This window comes from Trachinotus anak, unplaced genomic scaffold (genome assembly GCF_046630095.1).
Source record: "Trachinotus anak isolate AG129_WGS33_773 ecotype Australia unplaced genomic scaffold, CSIRO_AGI_Tana_v1 ptg000010l, whole genome shotgun sequence".
NCBI lineage: Eukaryota > Metazoa > Chordata > Actinopteri > Carangiformes > Carangidae > Trachinotus > Trachinotus anak.
The window spans coordinates 1,632,223-1,654,020 of record NW_027273861.1 but is presented as its reverse complement, the minus strand read 5'-3'; the positions used below and the strand labels follow the sequence as shown (position 1 = coordinate 1,654,020).

Below are 21,798 nucleotides of genomic sequence, written 5' to 3'. Positions count from 1 at the left end.
TTTGATGCTGGACTTCTTTGTAATAAACCTCTTTATATACAAGCAAGACGGTGTCAGCGGAGTTTTCTTCATCATCATCACATCATCGCTGTTTAATAAACAACACTACCACCCCTCCAGGACCTGTACGCCTCAAGGACCCCGAGGCGTGCGGGGAAGATTGTAGCTGACTCCTCCCACCCTGGACACAAACTCTTTGAGACACTCCCCTCTGGCAGGAAGTTGCGGTCCTTCGGGACCAAAACCTCTCGCCACAAAAACAGCTTCTTCCCGTCTGCTATCAGCCTTATCAACAAGGCTAGAGAGCCCCACTCTCTGATCCCCCTGATCCCCAATTGCACCAACCACCAGCACAAATTCCTTGTATGTGGAAACATACTTGGTAACAATATTCCCTCTAATTTTTTGTGTGTCTGGGCAAACACACAAGCTCCCTGAACACACTGAGGACCATTATGAGCAACATCAGATGTGGACGCTGTGGCCACACACCAGTATCACACCTGATCAACACCTAGGATCATAGCAAGTTATATGGCTTATTAAAAGAATCAAATTACAGCAGCAATTTCCATTTGTTTACGTTTAATATAAGTGATTTGGCCCACTTAAAATGAAATGCACTGTTGTTAGCTAGCTAACTTGCACGGCGCCGCAGCGCGTATGGGAAGGGCACCTACGCAAGCAATGTCAATGCTATGATTGGCTGCGTAGCGTAAGTGAACCGTATCGTGTCATTGGCTGGACATCTGTCACTCACTGTGTTACACTGCAAAAAGTTACAGAAAAAAATGTTATTGCTCTAATTAATTTACAGTTTATGTTGAATTTTATTTTATGCACTGTATAGATTTTCTTGTGCGCTGAGAATGTGCAAGCGCGCAGCTTAGAGGGAACATTGCTTGGTAATAAAATTGATTCTGATTCTGATTAACACACCTGTTCCCCATTCACCGGGGAGGGAAAATGGCTAATTGGGCACAATTTGGACATTTTCACTTTGGGGTGTACTCACTTTTGTTGCCAGCGGTTTAGACATTAATGGCTATGTGTTGAGTTATTTTGAGGAGACAGCAAATTTACACTGTTATACAAGCTGTACACTGACTACTTTACATTGTATCAAAGTATCATATCTTCAGTGTTGTCCCATGAAAATATATAATAGAATATTTACAAAAATGTAAGGGGTGTACGCACTTTTGTGAGATGCTGTAGATGTCCATGTGTTTTTGATTATAAAGCAGGTCTAGGCTCTATATTAATACTGTGAAAGTATCAAAGCCTCAGTCCACAGAGAAATGCAGACACTGAGCCTTAGGACAAGCCGTCAGGACTTCTGGAAGTTTGTGATGTCACAACAGAGCAGTCACCGCTCTCAGCCACATTCCAAGCCCCACCCAGCTAGACCCACAATCCAGCCTTACAGGGTTTAGTTTCTCTGAGTGTTTACCTGAAATCTGCTGTTGAAACTGTTTGTATAACTGTTTGTATAACAGTTTCAATGATGCAGTCAGGGTTGCTGTTGCAGAGAGGACCGTGGTCTCTTCTCCTTTTTAAGGTCTTGTAGCTGCGACCAGATGGCAGTAATGTGATGTGTTGAAGGGGTGATCAGTGTAATCTGCTATTAAGAACTAGGACTAGAACTAGGCTTGGATGACATTCATGTCATTCATGTCTGAGAGACTTGGTGGGAGGCCAGTGATTTTGGAGGCAGGGTGTGTGATTCTGGGGAATCAGTTTTTGCTGGAGATAGATAACCGTAGCTGTGCAACAGCATGTAAAGCAACAACAAATGGTGGCAGTGGAGTCTTTTCTGGGATGGTTTATGGATAACAGTGATGGTTAAACCTGAGTTTATTGTTTAAAATAAGTCACAGATATTTGAAGGTGTTCAGCTGTCTTGCAGTAGATGAAAATTAGGTAAAGGTGGCAGGTGTGTATATGTGGAGGTATATATCAATGCACCATTTGTGAAGTGAGAAAAGGAGTGTTGGTAAGTTGTAATAGAGTTAGCCCTGATTTTGCAGTGCAATAGTAGTGTTGTCATACTGTTTGAAGTATGTGGTGATACAGTTGTTGGTGTGGAGGGTGTAAAGAACAGACTTCTTCTCTTCTGATTTAACTTTGTTCAGCCTCATTTATAATTGTTTACCATCTCTTTCCTTTTGTTTTGGCTGTCTGTGAACCACAGTGTAATGATTATATGATGATCATCCCCGCTGAAACTGTCAGTAGCAGCAGACACAATGGTTTAATGTGAGATGATAACTTGATGTACTCCGAACAGCAATGAGAGCAGCACACAGGGTGCATACTGTATATCAAGGTCACGTTTGCCCAGGGGAGGATCCAAGCTCTTATTTGGGAGCAGTCATAGCACATGATGGGATACTATATTAAGAAGCTGCTAATGTAACTGCACATCAGAATCTAGTTACTCTTCTATGATGTGACAGTGCTGTGGTAAATGTTTAGTTAGGTTTAGGCAAAAAACAACTTGGTTGGAATGATGGTCATATGGTTAAAAACAGCTGTCTCCTGTGTTAAAGTTCAGTCTTTAGTTGACCTTCTCACTATGTAAAATTTGTGCTCCTGTCATAATTACTATGACCACTGTCATTTGTTGAAAGGATTGATGTTGTCTCACATGACAGCTAGATGTCACTTAGCAATAAAGCGCTGCTGTGGGTTGTAACAAGCTGCTTACACCAAGCATCAACCTCTGGGGCTGAAAAATGAAATCAACAGTGAAGAGTCAAAAGCTGCAGTTCCTCTAATGACCACTGGAGTCTGTCTCCAATAGTGAGTCAGTCCCCATAGACTCCCATGTTAAAATGTCCAACTTTACAGCAAAATTGGGTCACTTGTCCATTTTTGTATTAGCCAGGAGTTAGGCAGAGCCCAGCACTGCCACAATGGCAACAGCAGAGCAGCCCACTCTGAGCTTTACACTGTTCTTCAGAAATCTGTGGATGACCTAACGGAGGCTACATCCATCTTTATAAACAGTCTATGGCTTGCACACATGACCTTTAGGGTCATTTTTTATAGGAAGACAGTGGAATGTTAAACTTCAGAAATGTCTGTCTCCACTTTATTTATTAGTTCATTTTTACATTATTATTATAACAAGCAAAAAAGATCAAATGCAAAGGCTGCTGTTACTGGATTTTTCACAATGATTACACATATTCAGCATATTATTTATCAGTGTGATGTAAAAGTGAAAATAATTTGGCGTTTTTTGATTCATATTGATCCTGGAGGTCACAGTTCTGCAGTCCTCTTATCCACCACATCACTGTTTCTGCTGCTGGTCCCATATGCAGTCCAATACTGCAGCCTTTGACAAGGAGCGCGCTTCCAAATTTACCCTCCCGCTGCGCTCGCTCTCTGTACCTTAAAAAAGCGCGTGTACGGCTGAAGGTCACTTAAACACAAAAGGCTTTCAGCGCTGCGGTCCAATATAGCGCATGCGCGCTGCCGGAGGACCGCTTCGCAGACCGCAATATGGCGAGAATGCCTGCCAGCGGAGACACAGAGCAGGAGCAGATGAGCTGCCCCGAGAAGAGCAGGGATGAGGATGACGAGGAGGAAGATGAAGATGAGATCCAGGAGGTCCAAATCACCGGGGAGGAGGAGGATGAGGAGTCCGACAGAGATGATGTGGAGCTGGAGTGGGAGTCGGGGAGCACAGTGCTGGAATCCAGCGGTTCTGCCGTGAAACCACAAGCGGTCGTTATGGGGACTATGGACCGAAGAGAGGAGGAGGAGGAGGAGGAGGAGGCGGACCCCTTCAGCAGCAGCATCCCTACTGGGCTGGAGTCTCACCTGGAGGGAGATCTTCAGCGGTCAGAGCGGAATAGGCTGAGCGAGAACACCCGCCTGGCCACCCGGTACGCGGTGAGGATCTTCAGGGAGTACCTCAGTGAGAAAGCTCAAAGTCCAGACTTTGAAACTCTGGACAAGGAGGCGCTCTGCGCGGTGCTGCGCTCCTTTTACGCGGAGGCGCGCTCCAAAAGTGGACAGTTGTATAGCAAGTCGTCCCTCATCAGCATCCGGAGCTCACTAAACCGGTACCTGAACGAGCCTCCCTACTGCCGCACCTTGGACCTCACCAAGGATCCCGAGTTGCGCAGTGCCAACCTGACCCTGGCCGCGGTCATACGAAGGCTGGAGGAGCAAGGCGCCGGTCCCGTGGTGCAGAAACAAGCCATCACGCGGTCGGACCTGCGGAAACTGTACGAGTCTTCTGTGTTTCACACCGACACGCCATTTGGGCTTCTCAACAAAGTCTGGTTCGAGACCTGTATGTATTTTTGCACCAGGGGCCGGGAGAACCAGCGGGAGCTGGAGGAGGACTCGTTCGGCCTGGCAGTGGATGAAGACGGAAGAAAGTTTGTCTATTTTAAAGCTCTCGGACCATACCACAAATCCCGCTCCGCCGCCTGGACTAGGAAGCGTCCAGACTCGGAAGAGGACACCTTGCCGCGGATGTACGAGACGGGCACGGAGCAGTGTCCGTACGCCAGCTTCGTCCGGTACGTGTCCAAACGGAACCCGCTTTGCAGGGCGTTCTTCCAGCGGCCCCGGGACCACTGCTGCGCGAACGACGTGACGTGGTACGAGAACAAAGCCATCGGTAAGAACCTGCTGGGCACAAGGATGCAGATGTTGTCGCGCGCTGCCAAGCTCTCCAAGACCTATACTAACCACTGCATCGGCGCTGTCTCCATAGCAACGCTAAATAGCATCGTGGGCGCCGCGAGCTCCAGGCCTACGACGCTTTATGTTGCCTCGGAAACGGCCAACGGTCACGCGCAATCCCACCTCCAACTTGTGATCCCGTACCTGCGCCGGGTCACAGACTCTGCGGATCTGAAGCCGCAGCGGACAACAACAACAACAAACACACAATTAACAACAACAGTGAGGAGAGTCAGCGCCGTGGAGGAGCCAGGGACTCCTTTCGCCAAGAAGCTGTGTGTGCGCCCCGGGACAGGCGCGGAGTCGCCCGTGGAGCGGAACGACAGCGAGTCGGCGCCTGCGAGAGCAGCGGGCTCTCAGCCACAGCCCGTCCCACCCCCGGGTACACAGGTAAAACAGAGCCCGCAATCAGTAGTCTGTGTGTGAGGACACACTGTGGCGTGGAGTCCGTTCACAGTGTGGGAAGTGATGGATGTTTCACCTTTACACCACCCGCACCGATGATTAGAAAATATCACTGATCTTGATTTGTGTTTATTTATTCGTTTATTAAGTAAAATTACCGGGATGAACAATGGTTACATTATTATTATTATTAATAATAATAATAATAATAATAATAATGAAATGCTAAATAAATACCAAAATAAAGTATGTATCTACAAATAAAAAAAGTGAATCAAACTACTAAATTGCACAAATCCTTCATTCCACAAATAGATTAACACACTTAAGATAACCTGATTATTACATTATTACACAATGCAAACAAGACTGACATATTTTAAATTGCACAATAGTCATCTAAAGCCTGCCCGTCATAGAAAATCTGCATGGTTAATACCTGTGGTAAAACTACTTCCCGCCCCCCTCTACATCTCCCACAACTTCTGATAGAGAGAAAGTAGACCTTCTCAACCTCAAAGGCTTGCACAAACCAGAAAGAGCGTCTGTTCCGATTCACACGGTGTCATGATATCATTGACGTGATGTGCAAATGAGCATAGAATACAGATCGGAAAAGTAACTTCTTTTTTTATTTACTAGCGTGACCCCCCAAGAAGATGCCGCCCATATCTAAATCCGCCATTGGAAATGCAATTAAGCAAAAAGTAGAAATATGAGGAAGCACAAGGTGAAAATGCCCCAGTGAAGTGCAGTGACCTCAAATCTGTTGTGAGTAGTGTATTTAGTTATTTCCACTCACTGCCAATGATCATAGGTAAGTGTACCAGTTTCACCTCTGGACCTCAGGGTTTCCTTTACAATGAAAAAGTTACGCTACAATATTAGATTACTCCATGTTTAAGGGACCATACCAGGTCTATGACCTTGAGCCCAGGTTACATCCTTCACTTTACATTCTGGATTATATATCACACGAGGTGGCATTAAACGCACACTCTGTAACCTCTGCTTCTGTGGTCTCTCAGTCAAAACAGTAACAAAAGATGGCGTAGGGTGACATCATGAAATAGCGTGGGATCATGGGAGTTGTTGATTTCACCAGTGTCAGTGGTTCAGGAGATTTTTACCTGGAGCTGAATTATTTACAGAGAAGTCCTACAGAGGTCTCCTTCTCTCCAAAATAAACAGGTGCCAGGTGATTATAACCGTTAAGAGCACTGAAAGCAGTTTCACCTTTAAAGTCAGTGTTTGGCTGAAGCTATATTGCGGTGGGAGCTAAAAAGAGAACCTTAAAATGTGGGTTAAAGCAGGAAAAAAGTCAATTGTGACCAACCACAACGCTTAAAAAAAAATCTTTATTGAAAAACATTCAGAGGAACCATGATGTGCATAGGGGATGTGACATCATTGACAAGCGACCAAATGAAATGGACCATTACCATGATTAAAATCACAGATTTCTCTGGTTTGAGAATTTCTGGAAACATTTGGGATGAGTAAGAACACAACTCACTAACATAAATAACATAGGTTTAGGTCTCAAAGTTACATATTATAACTTTTGTGACAAGGCCTGGAATAAAGAAGCACGCCTTTTAATTAGTCTGTGAACATTGGTCAGCAGTGAAGTATGTGAGCTGAAATGAATTGGTTAAAAGGTGAAAACACTTTAAACTGTGAGCTGCAGAGCCCAGGTTCAGCTCCGCACCTCTGAAAAACAAAATGTTGCTCATTTAGAATATTTTTGTTCCATCGCAGTGATTATTTCTGAAATCACTCTAATCTAAATGACTCTACTAAATAATGTGAATGTGTATGAACACAAGAGCAGAGTCTTTGCCTTGGAGGAAAACCTGCAGACAAAACAACCCCCTGACACAATAATCATAAAAATACAGAAATAGCTGAGTAAGAATCTGCAGTGATTTCTCACTGGGACTGTCTCTCTGTTGCCATTGGTAACTATACCTGCTGATGGGTTTACCCACCGTGCATTATGATAATGGCTGCAGGGTAAAGAGTGCTTGGTCTCCTGTCATCAAACACACACACAAAGTATGTAGAAGTGGCAGATATATCTATATGTACATGTGTTTGTGTCTCAGTGTGTCTCTCTCTGTGATGTGAGCGTGTACTGTATACAGCTTATACTATACAGCTCTACAATTCATCCACTTATTTTGTTGTTTTTTAGCATTCATGCAGTTGGTGTGGACTGTGTGGTTGTACAAATATTGTAGTATTCAAATTGTTTTGATACGACTTAAATAAACAATGTTTGACAACAAAAAGCCAACAAAATAGAAAAAAAGACTAATATAATCAGATACACTGTCTTCGATTTATCTCTGAGTCAGTATTACTAACAGTATGAAGCCAAAAGTCTGGCCTTGATTTTCTCAGTCTGGCTGCACCTTCCTCCCTCCATCATCCTCCACTGTGTTAGAGGCTCCTCATGCTGATCTGGTATGTTGTGAAGTGGTGGTTATATTGAAAAAAAATTAAGAAACCTCTTCCTTGGTTTCTGGTGGAAGGTTTTTGAGGAGACTCACCACCCCTGTCTATGGAAAATCCTGGTTATGGCCCTGACTGATGCTGTGAAGCATTCATGTGCTGTGGGAACTACCATTATCCATACCGGACAAAGTGTTTCATAGAAGAGGTGGACAAATTCAGTAAAGACCTTCACAGTGATCCTTCATAACTGACACTGAGGTTACCAATATCTAGAGCTTCACCACAGACAACTGTATGCACTGAGAACTACTACAGTCATGTTTGTTGATGCTACAATTGCTCTGTGTCACGTGTCATTGAATGTCACAAGCAAATTGAAATTAAACTGAAAAACTGAATGGAACTTAATGTGATTTTAGCCACAGTGATTGTGTTGACACAACTCTTCAACCAACTATAGGCAATTGCAGAGCCATTCAGCTCCCTATAATTGGTCTGCATTGGGATGAGTCTTCTCCAAACAATCTCAAACTGAATCCTATTCAGACTGAAATAAGCCTTGACATGGGCAGTAGCACTCTCCCAGCTGCTTTTGTGGACGGTTTATCTCATGCACTCAGACTCTTCAAAGGTTCATCAGCACCCAGGTTGAGAATTGCTTTGCTAGTTTCAGACTGACGCAGTTGTCACTTTCCTGTCCAGCGGGCACGTTGTTTGAATAGGAAATACACTTGCGCAACCCTTCAGGATGCAGCAACTGTTTTTGCCACTGTTAAAATAGCAAAAATGATTCAGACTACTCATTGGACTATTATAGACCCCTTGATGTTCACAAAGAAGAAGTTTGTAACCTAGCAACAATGAGAGCTTAAGAGAAGTGCTCTGAAAATGAGGTCATGGGCACAAACAAACAACAGCCTTCTCTGGACACAGCCCCCCCCCCCCCCCCCCCCGCTTAAATACCAATTTATGAAACACAGTTCTTCCACAACTCACCACTTGAGTTCAGACCTCAAAATTAGAATTAAACAGAACCAAAAGAGCTGAGTAAGAGCCCAGGAGACCTTTGTTTCCAGCCTGTCAGGCACTGGCATCCCACCAGGCCACCAACTGCTTCTTTCTGAGCTTAATGCTTTTATTCTTGCAGGGTAGCTGGCATTGTTAAGTAGTCTGCCAGGCAGTCTGGAATAGCAGTCATATCTGAGTGCCTGACAGGCCGCCCTTGTATTAAGTAGCTTCCTGTCAGGCCTGTGGTGCTGTCTGTCAGTCCTGAGGCTGCAGCTGTGTTTCCAAACCATCAGTGCTTCTCTAAAACTTTACCTAGTAGGTCAAAAAGTTCAAAGGATGTCACAGGTCAAAACATGTGATTGGCTCATTGCAGACACGAGCTTTGGAGACACTTGTCTGAAGAGTAGTCCCTGAGAAAAACAAACCTCTGTATGAACTTCTGTATTAATCCCTATGGGGTGTTTCCGAGTGTTGTACTAAAAGCTGCTAACAGTTGTCTCTTCACACATCCAGTAAACATAAAGCATCAGTATTCATTTGGAGTTGTGCCTCTGGACACCTGATAAACATAAGTCCAGTATTCATATCTTCTTTCAAAGCTAAGAAGATGGTAGTCCTGAGAATATCCAGATGCTCTTAATGCTCTGCTATGTTCAGCAGCTGCTCTCTGACTATGTCTGTCTGTTGTTTGCTGACTTCATCAGAGAACAGGTGTGACATTGAACCAAAACAGTAAAACAATTATCTGAAATATGCTAAAAGTTTCTAAGAGCTAAATAGAACTGCAGAGCTGCTATAATTTTCTGTGGGTTTGTCTCCATGAGTGACACTTTTAACATTATACTATTCACTGTGCAGATAAAAGATAGAGGTCTATTCTGAGATTGAGGAGATCAGAGGTGAGGACCCTCCCACACAGAGAGACAACAAATCCTCCAAATTAAAAGACACTATGTCCTTTGTTAGGGTTGTGTGGCATGGTTATGTTAATAACCACTTGGTTAAGGTTGAAGAATGGCTGTAGCCATGCTTTGACAAAATGTCCATGTTGACTTTCACAAAGAAACTGAATCATGGTTTTCTGCATGAACATGTGATGTACCCTGGTCTCTGAGCTCTTTAGTGTTTAGTGTACTCAGGTTGTGCACATTAACAGACCAGCTGTGACTCCAGGTATGAACCTAGGACCTTGAAAAAATTATCGTATTTAAAAGTCTGACCAGTGGAGATCTGAAAACCACACTAGTGCCACTAACACTACTATACCTATATATTGGTAATGACACTGCTGTGTGTGTGCGTGCTTTGTATCCCAGGACAGCCCTGGCAGCAACAGCATGTCGAGTCAGCAGCTGGTCTCTGTGTCTCCTTTGGTCTCTACCGGCATCCCCACACCAGCCCAGCTTACCAAAACCAACGCACCTGTCCACATCGATGTAGGAGGTCACATGTACACCAGTAGCCTCGCCACCCTCACCAAGTACCCCGAGTCACGGTGAGAGACAAACATGCACTGTAAAAAACAATCCCAACTTTTTGCAACCTTAAGATTTTAATGTTTTAAGTGCTTTTTAAAATTCACAAAATAACATTACATGTATCCCTTAATTTGCATTGCAAAAGGAAATTTATTCTTCAGTCAAGGTGAAAATTCCAGGATTTGTCTCTGTAGGTATAATTAATATATTACACTGGACTTTCTCCACAACTCACAATTGATCCCTGAATTTTCACATTAAGTGAAAATGTTTTAACATATGAATTAAGGTATAATTACTTTTATGTTATTTAGTTATGTTACTTATGAGCCATGCAAAGGCTGAATGAAAATCCCTCAATATATTACAGTCAATTTATCTGAATTAATTGGGTTAACAGCAAACTTGAAATTGAAGTCATTACCAACCTTAAAACAAATTAAAATACATGAATCACTTTACTATGGGTATAATAAAAAATTAAAGGATGCAGTCTCATAGTGAACCACACATACAACACTGAACATCAGGGTTGCCACCATTCCTGTATAATACAGGATATTGAAAATAAAATGCAATTTGTCCTGTATTTTTGTTCATGTCATTTCACCTATAAACTGTCCTCAAAGGGCTGTGTAAAACTAAACTAGTTATAGTCTACAAGTGGATTGGAGAAGTTTATTAATGAGCAGTAGACGGACAAGCTCTGTGTGCCATGAGGAAATGCATGCATGGCTTCCTTCTTCAGATAAAGTCAGCACCGCGGTGCCCCTGATAGCTCACCTGGTAAAGCATACACTATAGTGGCTTAACCCACCAGCCTGGACTCTATACTGGCAGTGAAGCACCACCACCCAAGTGCAATGATAGAGATAGAGGGAAAAATCCATAAACCACAGTTCTGTGTAACTGTGCATTGTAAATATCATCTTAAGCCAATATGAGGCTTATGCGCAGTCAGTCCAACAAGTACATTTTAGATAATAATAGGGCTTTTTTGGCTCGATTGACTCTTTCAACATATATATAGTGTGTATTGAAATAGAAAATTGAGCCTGCTTTTTGAAGCCAATATTACTGTTCTGTGCATTGGGTTTAACAGTTTTTACTTCTAAGCGAGGACATGGTCATAGAGATACTCCAACCACTCTAACATGACTGCCAGAATACAGCAGTGGGTCATGGGAAGTAATAGCTGTAAAAAAAAAAATAATGTTTAACTACAACTGATACATTAAAGTAGTAGTTCAGGTTATTTGACATGGGTAAATAGCCTGAACTCTCCCTTCAAAATAAGATTGAAAAATTATGATTTTTACATCTGCCAACAAAGTCTGAACATGGAGCTGTGACATCTGTGTCCAGCAGACATGACAGACTTCACAACAGCTGTCTGGTGTTTGATAAGGATCCTTTGTGTTGTTGTCTTTGTTGTTTCTGGTAGGATCGGTCGTCTGTTTGATGGAACAGAACCCATAGTGCTGGACAGTCTGAAGCAGCACTACTTCATCGATCGAGACGGCCACATGTTCCGCTACATACTGAACTTTCTCAGGACATCAAAACTCCTCGTCCCTGATGACTTCAAAGTGAGTGTCTCTCCAGAGATTTGATTGGGTACTGTCACAGTTTATCAGGGCAACATGTCTGAGCAGTCCCACATCAGTGCCTTGTTAACTTTTAAGTAACAAAGTTACTTAGTTTACGTAATTAATATATTAATATATATGTTTTCACTTTTTTAATTAATAGTGCTTTCAATTTAAAAATCCTTTGCACATTTAAAATGCACTTTTATTTTGCAGTATTTGAACCTCTTATCAAAATGTCATCTTTCTTTTTTAATTGCCACCAAGATCAAAGTAATTATATATACATTATTTGTATGAAATATGATTTGTGACATATATAAAATGTTACTGTGTAATTTTATAACATCATACATACAGTGGTTGTTGCATTATTCCATGATGTGCACAAAGCTATGCCAACATGTTTCCAGTTAACAGCCTGACTGCACTCAGCCTGACTTCATGTCAACATTAACAGTATTTACAGAAACTGAATAGCTGAATAGTTGCACTAAGGAAATGGTTGTCTACAAGTTCTAGTAATTCACAGACACTGAAAACCACCTCTTTGCTTGTAGAAAAAATGAAAATGACTGCAGGCTATTTTGTTGGTTTCAGCAACTCTTACTTCCACTAAGAGGCACTAAGGTATCCGTAAAGTATTCACAGTGCTTCACTTTTTCCACATTTTGTCATGTTACAGCCTTATTCCAAAATTGATTAAATTCATTTTTTACTTCAAAATTCTACACACAATATCCCATAATGACAAAGTGAAAAAAGTTTGCTTGTAATTTTTGCAATTATATTAAAAATAAAAAACAAAAAAATCACATATACATAAGTATTCACAGCCTTTGCCATGACACTCAAAATTGAGCTCATATGCATCCTGTTTCCACTGATTATCCTTCAGATGTTTCTACAACTTGATTGGAGTCCACCTGTGATAAATTCAGTTGATTGGACATGATTTGGGAAGGCACACACCTGTCTATATAAGGTCCCATAGTTGACAGTGCATGTCAGAGCACAAACCAAGCCATGAAGTCCAAAGAATTGTCTGTAGACCTCCGAGACAGGATTGTATCGAGGCACAGATCTGGGGAAGGGTACAGAAAAATTCCTGCAGCATTGAAGGTCCCAATGAGCACAGTGGCCTCCATCATCCGTAAATGGAAGAAGTTTGGAACCACCAGGATATATATGGTGTGCGTGTGTGTGTGTGTGTTTGCAGGAATACGCCCTGCTATATGAAGAGGCCAGGTTCTTCCAGCTGGCTCCTCTGCAGGCTGAGCTGGAGCGCTGGAGGACTGAGCAGCAATGTGGGAGTGTGTATCAGGAATGTGAGTGTGTCATTGTTCATGTGGCTCCGGAGCTCGGGGAGAGGATCAGTGTGAGCGCCCACCGGGACATTATTGAGGAGGTTTTCCCTGAGGTCAGAGACATCATGTCCAGCTCCCTGAAAACCAGCTGCAACCAGGACTCCACACACATCATTCGCTTCCCACTCAATGGCTACTGCCACCTCAACTCTGTGCAGGTACAACACACACGCAGGATTCAGCTTTAAACTCAAGACCACAATTAACCTGGAAACAGACAAGACTGACCTGTTTTCTTAGCATCACCTCCACATTTTTGTTATTTAGATCTTACATCTTTAGATGTTAGCCCCTCAGTGACATACAAAAAAACATAGGCTCAAGTCACAGTGCAGACAAAACAAGATGGAATAACATTTGCGAGTCATTAGGCTATGCTAGGGACCAGGGTTTGTGTTAAGGAAACATCTAAAAGCCAAGAGGATCTCTGCACTACAGGAGAAAATTAGAAACATTATTGGGATAAGTTACAATATGTAACTTCTCCCGATTAAAATGTATAAAAATAACTAGGGCTGTGACACCTATGTTATACATACAGTATGTTGTTGAGTTGTGTTCTTACATCATCCCAAATGTTTCCATCAATTCTCAAACCAGAGCAATAGTGATTTTAATCACGGTAACAGTCTGTTTCATTTGGTTGCCTGCCAATGATGTCATGTCCCTCATACACATGCATCAGCATTGTAGTTCCAAAAAAAGCATTGTGGTTGCCTGCCAGAAGCTCAAAATGGACTTTTATCCTGTCTTAAGACAAATTTTAAGATCTATTTTAACCAGATGAAGGATTTCTGTACGTCTGGATTTACGTTATCAGAGAAAACAGCCAGGCAAATGGCATCTCAGGTCCCATCCACTCATGGATGTCCATGCAACCACCACAAGATAGTTGGCGAATCACTGATTTCTCTAGTGAAGGTGCTTTATTCAATGTTTCTTTTAACCCCCTAGGCCATTAGTTATGGAAGGGGCGACACCTCGGCTGATTGGCTGCCAGTAAAGATGAGAGATGAGAGAGAGATGTATTGAAGAGTCCCAGCTGGGACTTGCCTGTAAAGTGAATTAGCATCAATGTGGTGTGCATCCTAACCACTCAGCTGTTGGATCAGCTCTCTATTAGATTTAATCCCCTGGTCTGTTTGTTATGATAAGGAAGACTTCTCTGTGGGTAATTCATAAGTTCATTCATAAGTTCATAAATTCATAAATTATCAGTTAGTTAATTAGATTAGCTCCCAACCCTTCACTGATGTCCTGTGTCCACCATACAGCGTCAGCCAAACACTGACTTTAAATGTGAAACTGTTTCAGCGCCTTTAATGGTTATAATAGGTCTGTTTATTGTGGAGAGGAGGAGACCTCTGTAGATAATTCAGCTGTAGGTAAAAACCTCCTGAACCACTAACACTGAAGGAATCCAAACCAGGAGAGCCTTACAACAATGGTGGTGAAAAAAACAACTCCCATGATCCCACGCTATTTCATGACGTCACCCAACACCATCTTTTGTTATTGTTTTGATTGAGAGACCCCTAGCAACAGAAGTTACATACTGTGCATTTAATAGTCATAACATCATAAAATTAAAATATAAAACTCAAGAGTTTGGAGGTTTATTAGTAGTGCCTTTCAACAGCAAGACAGAGAAAGTGTTTTACATGAGACAAAAAGGTAGAAACACAGTCAGACAGTCAGTCAGTCAGTGACAGTGAAAAGAGGCTGGACAGTTTTTTGTACCAGGCTGCAAATTCTGATGATGTTTATTTCTGCTGTAAAGTTTGACATTTTCACATGGGAGTCTATGAGGACTGACTCACTGTTGGAGCCAGACTCTAGTTGTCATTAGAGGAACTGCGGCTTTTAGAACTAAAGTGTTGGCTTCATTTTTCAGCCCTGGGGGTTGATGCTTGGTTCTCCTGCACACTTGAAACGGGAGGGGCGAGGAGAGGGGTAGTCAGTTGCATCCTCACCACTAGATGGTACTAAATTGTCCACACTGGGCCTTTAAGATGCAGTATCAATAATGGCCACCGGCTGTCCACTCCAAACAAAGTTTGTTTCTACACATATCTATTAAAACATGATAACTTCTCTCTTTAAATACAATCCAATAAATCTTTTTCTGTAAAATATTAATCTACATTTGTCTAAAGGGTGTTGAGTTGTGTCAAAACATATATTTTTGAGATCAGTAAACAACAATCCCAGGAACATACTTCAATATCATGATTTATAAGATACTATGACAACATTGTTTGTTTTCAACACCTCCCTTTCACCATCCATGAAATGCTTGATGGGAAAATGTTTTTTGTGTAAAATATTAAGGTAGCTGGCCAAATATACTGAACATGTTGACCGTTTAACAATAACTTTTTTGTGTGGAGACACATTTCATCAGTTTGTCTCAGAGGAAATCTCAAGTGAGACAGAGAGACAGAGGACTCCGGAGGGCAAACTGAGATAATGTCACCATGCTCACTTCAGTAGGAGGGGGAGGGAGAGAGAAACAAATGGACTACTTCTGAAGTAGTTTCTGTGTGTGAGATGGATTTTACCCAGAGAAAAGGAAGACTGAACCTGGGCCCCGGGTCCTTGAGCTCAGCTATTATTAGCAGCACATTTAAATATACACACATAAGAGCTTCAGGGTACCAGGTACATCACAGAAGTTCAATTAATCAATTACTGGGTATTCTTCTTTCTCATGCACATCACACGACACAACCAAAACCATCTGTTTTATTATGCACTGCTGCAGACAGGATCACTGGGGCCAGCCTACCCTCTACCTGTGACATTAACATCTGCAGGTGCAGGAACAAGATTCATGAAGTGGGAATCACCAGAGGCCCCATGATACGATATTATCACAATAGTTAAGTTATGATTTCAGGAGTGGGGACAGGGACAAGTTTAAAGAGTCCAAGTACAGGTTTAGCAAAGCGGTGAGAGAAGCTAAACGACTGTACTCTGAGAAACTTCAGCTCCAGTTCTCAGCCAATGACTCTGCTTCTGTCTGGAAAGGGCTCAGACAGATCACTAACTACAAACCTAAACCCCCCCACTCCATTAATGACTTCCGTCTGGCCAACGATCTGAATGAGTTCTACTGCCGCTTTGAAAGACAGTGGGACAAGCCTGACACTAACCTCCACATCAGAGCCACATCAGAACCCCCCTCCTCCCCTACCAAAGGAACATCTCTCTCTATCCTGGAGAGAGATGTCAACAGGCTTTTTAAGAAGCAGAACCCCCGCAAAGCAGCCGGTCCTGACTCTGTCTCTCCATCATCCCTGAAGCACTGTGCTGATCAGTTGTCTCCAGTGTTCACAGACATCTTCAACACCTCACTGGAGACCTGCCACGTGCCAGCCTGCTTCAAATCCTCCACCATCATCCCTGTCCCCAAAAAACCAAGGCCCACAGGACTAAATGACTATAGACCCATTGCCCTGACCTCTGTGGTCATGAAATCATTTGAGCGTCTTGTCCTGTCCCACCTCAAATCCATCACTGACCCACTCCTGGACCCCCTGCAGTTCGCCTACAGAGCCAACAGGTCTGTAGACGACGCCGTCAACATGGCTCTCCACTTCATCCTCCAGCACCTGGACTCCTCAGGGACCTATGCCAGGATCCTGTTTGTGGACTTCAGCTCTGCCTTCAACACCATCATCCCGGCTCTGCTGCAGGACAAGCTCTCCCAGCTGAGCGTGCCTGACTCCACCTGCAGGTGGATCACCGACTTCCTGTCTGACAGGAGGCAGCACGTGAAGCTAGGAAAGCACGTGTCTGACTCCCAGACCATCAGCACTGGATCCCCACAAGGCTGCGTTCTTTCTCCTCTGCTCTTCTCCCTGTACACCAACACCTGCACCTCCAGCCATCAGTCTGTCAAGCTCCTGAAGTTTGCAGACGACACCACTCTCATTGGACTCATCTCTGATGGCGATGAGTCTGCCTACAGGTGGGAGACTGAGCGTCTGGTGACCTGGTGCAGGCAGAACAACCTAGAGCTAAACGCTCTGAAGACAGTGGAAATGATAGTGGACTTCAGGAAGAGCCCAGCCCCACCCACCCCCATCACCCTGTGTGACTCCCCCGTGGCTACCGTGGAGCATTTTCGCTTCTTGGGAACCACCATCACACAGGATCTCAAATGGGAGCTAAACATCAGCTCCCTCATCAAAAAAGCTCAGCAGAGGATGTATTTCCTGAGGCAATTGAAGAAGTTCAACCTGCCAAGGACTATGATGGTGAACTTCTACACCTCCATCATCGAGTCCATCCTCACCTCCTCCATCACCATCTGGTACGCTGCTGCCACGGAGAGGGACAATAACAGACTGCAGCGTATCATCCACTCTGCTGAGAAGGTGATTGGCTGCAATCTTCCGTCCCTCCAGGACCTGTACGCCTCAAGGGCTCTGAGGCGTGCAGGGAAGATTGTAGCTGACTCCTCCCACCCTGGACACAAACTCTTTGAGACACTCCCCTCTGGCAGGAGGCTGCGGTCCTTCAGGACCAAAACCTCTCGCCACAAAAATAGCTTCTTCCCATCTGCTATTAGCCTCATCAACAAGGCTAGAGAGCCCCACTGTTGCTGATCAATTGCACCAATCACCAGAAAAAATTCCTTGTATGTGAAAACATACTTGGCAATAAAACTGATTCTGATTCTGATTCTGATTCTGATGATATGATATTGGCTTTGCAATAACATATATGAGGGTATATTGTGATTTATTACCTTTTTCCAACTGCAAATTATGTCACCAACAGAAAACCCTGTCTGTTTTCATCTAAGTAGATTAAGTTCTCATCCTGTTTATCTTACTTCAATCAAACTGTACTCTTTGTATTACAATCTAGTGTAATTTAACTGAATGCAAATGTTTGTGGACTTGGACTACAGTACTGTTAGGAGTATTTTGAACAATGCATCTTGTGCAAAGGAAATTTATGCAGCAGTTAGCAGTCACACATGAATCCACTGCCCGTGTCGACCCCGTGTCATAAGGAATACAGCACTTTCTGCAGTACTTAAACTTTCCTCATCGCTAAGCTTCACTTCCCAGCAGACCTTAGGCACAGTTGTGTCCATGAATAAACATCGCAATGGAGTCACATACCTGGGTACCAGTGTAACAAAAGTGTGTACAGTGTTGGTTGGTTTTCGGTGGAGCTGATTTAACGGTATCTCTGGGTGGTGGCTTGTGAGGTGAGCCCTCAAATTCATAGTACTTCCATAGTATTTAACTTTCATTCTACAGTCCCTGTAAATCTCATGTAGCATTTCTATCTCCTTTGTCACTTCTTTGTAAAAGAAATCCAAAATAAGTCCATATATTTCATTTAAACACACACAGCGCTTTTCTTTCTGCAATGCCTCCATATTTATTTTACCAACTTCTCCAGCATGCTGACCATCACCTCTGCTGAACTCACCAGAAAAAATCTCAACATCACCATCTAGTGGACTGAAAAAGCAATTGATTTCATTTTTCTGGTACTAAAAACTAAAATTTATATTTGCAATTTATATAATAAAAGATCGATACATGGCTTCCGTGAATCGATACAATATTGTCTCGCAAAATATCGCAACAGCTGCAGAGCCGCAACAGCTTTGACAAATACTATGCTGAATCAATTTTTCCCCCACCTCTATGCACATCACTGAAAATTTACTGTGCAACACTGAGGAGTTAAAGCAGGGGGTGGGGTGTTCAGGAATTACATTATTCACATTTTGAAAATCATAACAACTTTAGCATCCAAACACAGAGTTTAATTCCTTCCTAATGAAAAATGAAGCTTGAAATATGTTCACGTTTTGGGGAATGTCATTACTGTTTTCCTCATTCATTATATATCATTTCACCTACCTACAACAAATCAGCTGTTAATCAGAATGTTTTTATAACCTGGCCTGCCTGATTCAAAGAAAGGCTACTGTGATTCCTGCTGACTGTCACCTAAAGCCCTGGAAGCTCGATCCTGATGATGCTGCTGCTCCATAAAAAGTCTTTGTTCTTTCTTTTGACAGCTTGTGTTAGTGCCTCCTACACAGAAATTCACTTCCTGTCCATCTGCAGTGGCATGACGTCATATGCAAACTGTTGATTTTGGTTTGGTCCATTCGCAAACTGAAAGTGTTGTCCCTCCATTTCTTTAATCTGAAAGGCTGTTGCTTTGTGAAATGTTGTGTTTTGACCCTCAGGGCCATCGTAGTTAAGTTTCCTATGCTCCTGTATCTGAGCCATTTCTCTTTTCCCAATGTGAAAACTATGAAGGTTTCTGTTTTCTGAACTCTGTGACTTGCTGCTCTGATTAATGACAGACTGAATGAATTTCCTCTGACGTTCTTCACTATGAAACACTGCAGGAACCCAGAACTGTCAGAAATATTTGTCAGCCATTTTTATGAGACTATAACTTATTTAAAGTCACATTGATGGTTCAAGTGTTTTGTTTGTGGAAATATGAGAGCTCCTGTTGAAACAGCCAATGTGTTGCTTTCAGCCTGTTCACAGGCCTCAGTATCTACCACTGACACCAAAGAGCACATTTTTAAAAACCTCCACAGACTGACTTCAAACTGATCATGAATGTTGAACATGCTCCATCTCCTCCCACGTCAACACTCTGCTGGAGAAAGTCTCTAAATATTTAGCTCAAGGGCTCCTTGTCAAATCTCACTCTGGTGTGTTTGGTTTGTGTGACTGCAGGTGTTGGAGCGGTTACAGCACAGAGGCTTCTGGATCACAGCTTCCTGTGGCGGTGGAGTGGACTCTTCTCAGTTCAGTGAATACATTCTATGGAGGGAGGGCAAACACCCCCCAACCCTCACATGGATCAAACAGGAAGTCATAGACTGATCTCTGTCAAACACATATCAACAGCTTCACTTCAGCGTCAACAAAGTGAGCAGACATGAACACTGAATCTCTTACACAAGATGTTGGTGTATCTTCTGTGACAGGAGAATCATTGCAGTAATAATAGATTCATCAGAGCAGAGACTGCAGGGGATCATAGGAAGTGTCCTCGTTCTGATGACATGAAATAGTGGTTAGTCTTTAGGGCTGAACAGTGTGGATACAATCTTTTATACGTCTGAATAAAAACAGACACATTATTCATTACAGTACAGATACTATGTGTTAAAGTGAAATTATGCAGCAGTCAGTCAAAAAACAAGTAAAATCCACTAATAAATCAAGGTGCTTCATGATATTGATGTGAACATCCAGTAAAACAGTCCTGCTCAGTGACTCCCAGCAGGGCCAACATTGGCCCAAACCCTCAGAACTATTAAAGCTAGAGCCACCACAGTATAAACAATAGTCATGCGTACAAAATCTCTAACAATTGACAAATTTCTGTTGCTTAATGCTTCATATATTTTCATATTACCCAACCAGTGTCAACAGATTTTTTTTTACCTAAACTGTCAAGAAAACTGATCATGTGTGTTTGATGCCAAAAACACATGTAGCATATGTGTAATTTTCATGGACAATGACCTCCAGCGTTCATGTGAATTATGACTTGTCTGTCAGAAGCGAAGGGAGCAGTGTGACATTACTGTTCTGCTGACTATGGTTTATTTTAAAAGACAGTGATAAATGACATATTTTGAGTTTGAGTTTAGATTTCAACATACACATTTGAGCTGATATGGATCCACATCAGTGTTCACAGACAACTGCTCTGACTGCTCAGTATCTGCTCTAATGTCCATATTGACAAGGTCAGACTGCTCATCAACAGCACAAAATACTGTTTACATTTCAGACATAAGTGAGGTCTACAAACTGGACTGAAAACAATCTTTTTCAAGTCAAAAGTCCTGGTTGTAATGAACTGTATATATTAAATCCAGCTGTGAATAAGCTGTGGTGTATAAATCATGAGGGGTGAGTCTCCTTTGCATGTACCATTTGTAATATCTACAGAGACCATCGGTTACTTTTACGTGGAGCAAGTGTGAAATATTTGCATTTGGTAAATTGAAACATTCGAGCACAAACACTGAGCTCTCTTGTGAATAAGTACCACTACATAATTAAATATTTGGCATGCATTTTCTTTATTGTGGACACACATTTTCTCTCCTCATTCTGTTTGATAAATAAAGGCAGAAGAAGAATGTAAACTGCAATATTTTACAAACATGTTTTATAGGACCAATTGGAGGTTAGAGTCATGGAGTAGCAACCCCAGTCAGCATTGTTTATTTCTACATCATCTTTTCTTTGTTTTGTATAATTACTGTAAGATAATTTCAGGATGAATAAACAGGAGCTCATGAGCAAGTTTTGTTCAGTCCGTCTCTCAATGCTCTCTGACCTCCCTGCTCTGTTGTGGCTCTCCGCTCCAATCACTACTGAAGATGTAAATGTTTAAACACACCTCACAAATATGTAGTTTTACTTTTTGAAGAAGATTAGTGATTTCCTGAAACAGCTGTTTTTTTAAACAAACAGGAAGAAATAGTGCATTTGTTGGGAACTACTTTCAGTGGTGGATGATTCCATATTTGGTGCTCTTGTGAGTACTTCCAGCTGCAGGGAGTATGTATGTGGTTTTGAGTCAGAATAAATGACTTCTTAAATTAATTATTAGGAAATACCATATATACAGTGCTCCACTGCACATATGTTAATCGTTACAAATTACTAAACAGCATGTGCAGCTCAGCAACTCGGGTCAGGTCTGTGAGGGTTGAGTGATGACGGCCAGTGAGCCCAGGCCAGGCACACGAAGGGG

The 21,798-nt window shown here is 42.5% G+C and overlaps 1 protein-coding gene across 1 annotated transcript; it reads left to right on the top strand.

Moving 5' to 3' along the window:
* Positions 1 to 3,427: 3,427 nt before the first annotated feature.
* On the top strand, positions 3,428 to 21,340 carry LOC139626499 (uncharacterized). Its single transcript, XM_071486828.1, has 5 exons — positions 3,428 to 5,100; positions 9,900 to 10,078; positions 11,506 to 11,650; positions 12,870 to 13,175; positions 19,755 to 21,340. Exons 1-5 carry the CDS (start codon positions 3,514 to 3,516, stop codon positions 19,902 to 19,904), a joined length of 2,367 nt encoding a protein of 788 aa, XP_071342929.1. The 5' UTR covers positions 3,428 to 3,513; the 3' UTR covers positions 19,905 to 21,340.
* Positions 21,341 to 21,798: the final 458 nt, after the last annotated feature.

Excerpts from the sequence above, each read along its gene's own strand:
- LOC139626499 (XM_071486828.1), top strand. The coding sequence starts at position 3,514 with ATGGCGAGAATGCCTGCCAGCGGAGACACAGAGCAGGAGCAGATGAGC. Across the intron at positions 10,079-11,505 it reads ACCAAGTACCCCGAGTCACG|GATCGGTCGTCTGTTTGATG; the intron begins GTGAGAGACAAA and ends TGTTTCTGGTAG. Across the intron at positions 13,176-19,754 it reads GCCACCTCAACTCTGTGCAG|GTGTTGGAGCGGTTACAGCA; the intron begins GTACAACACACA and ends GTGTGACTGCAG.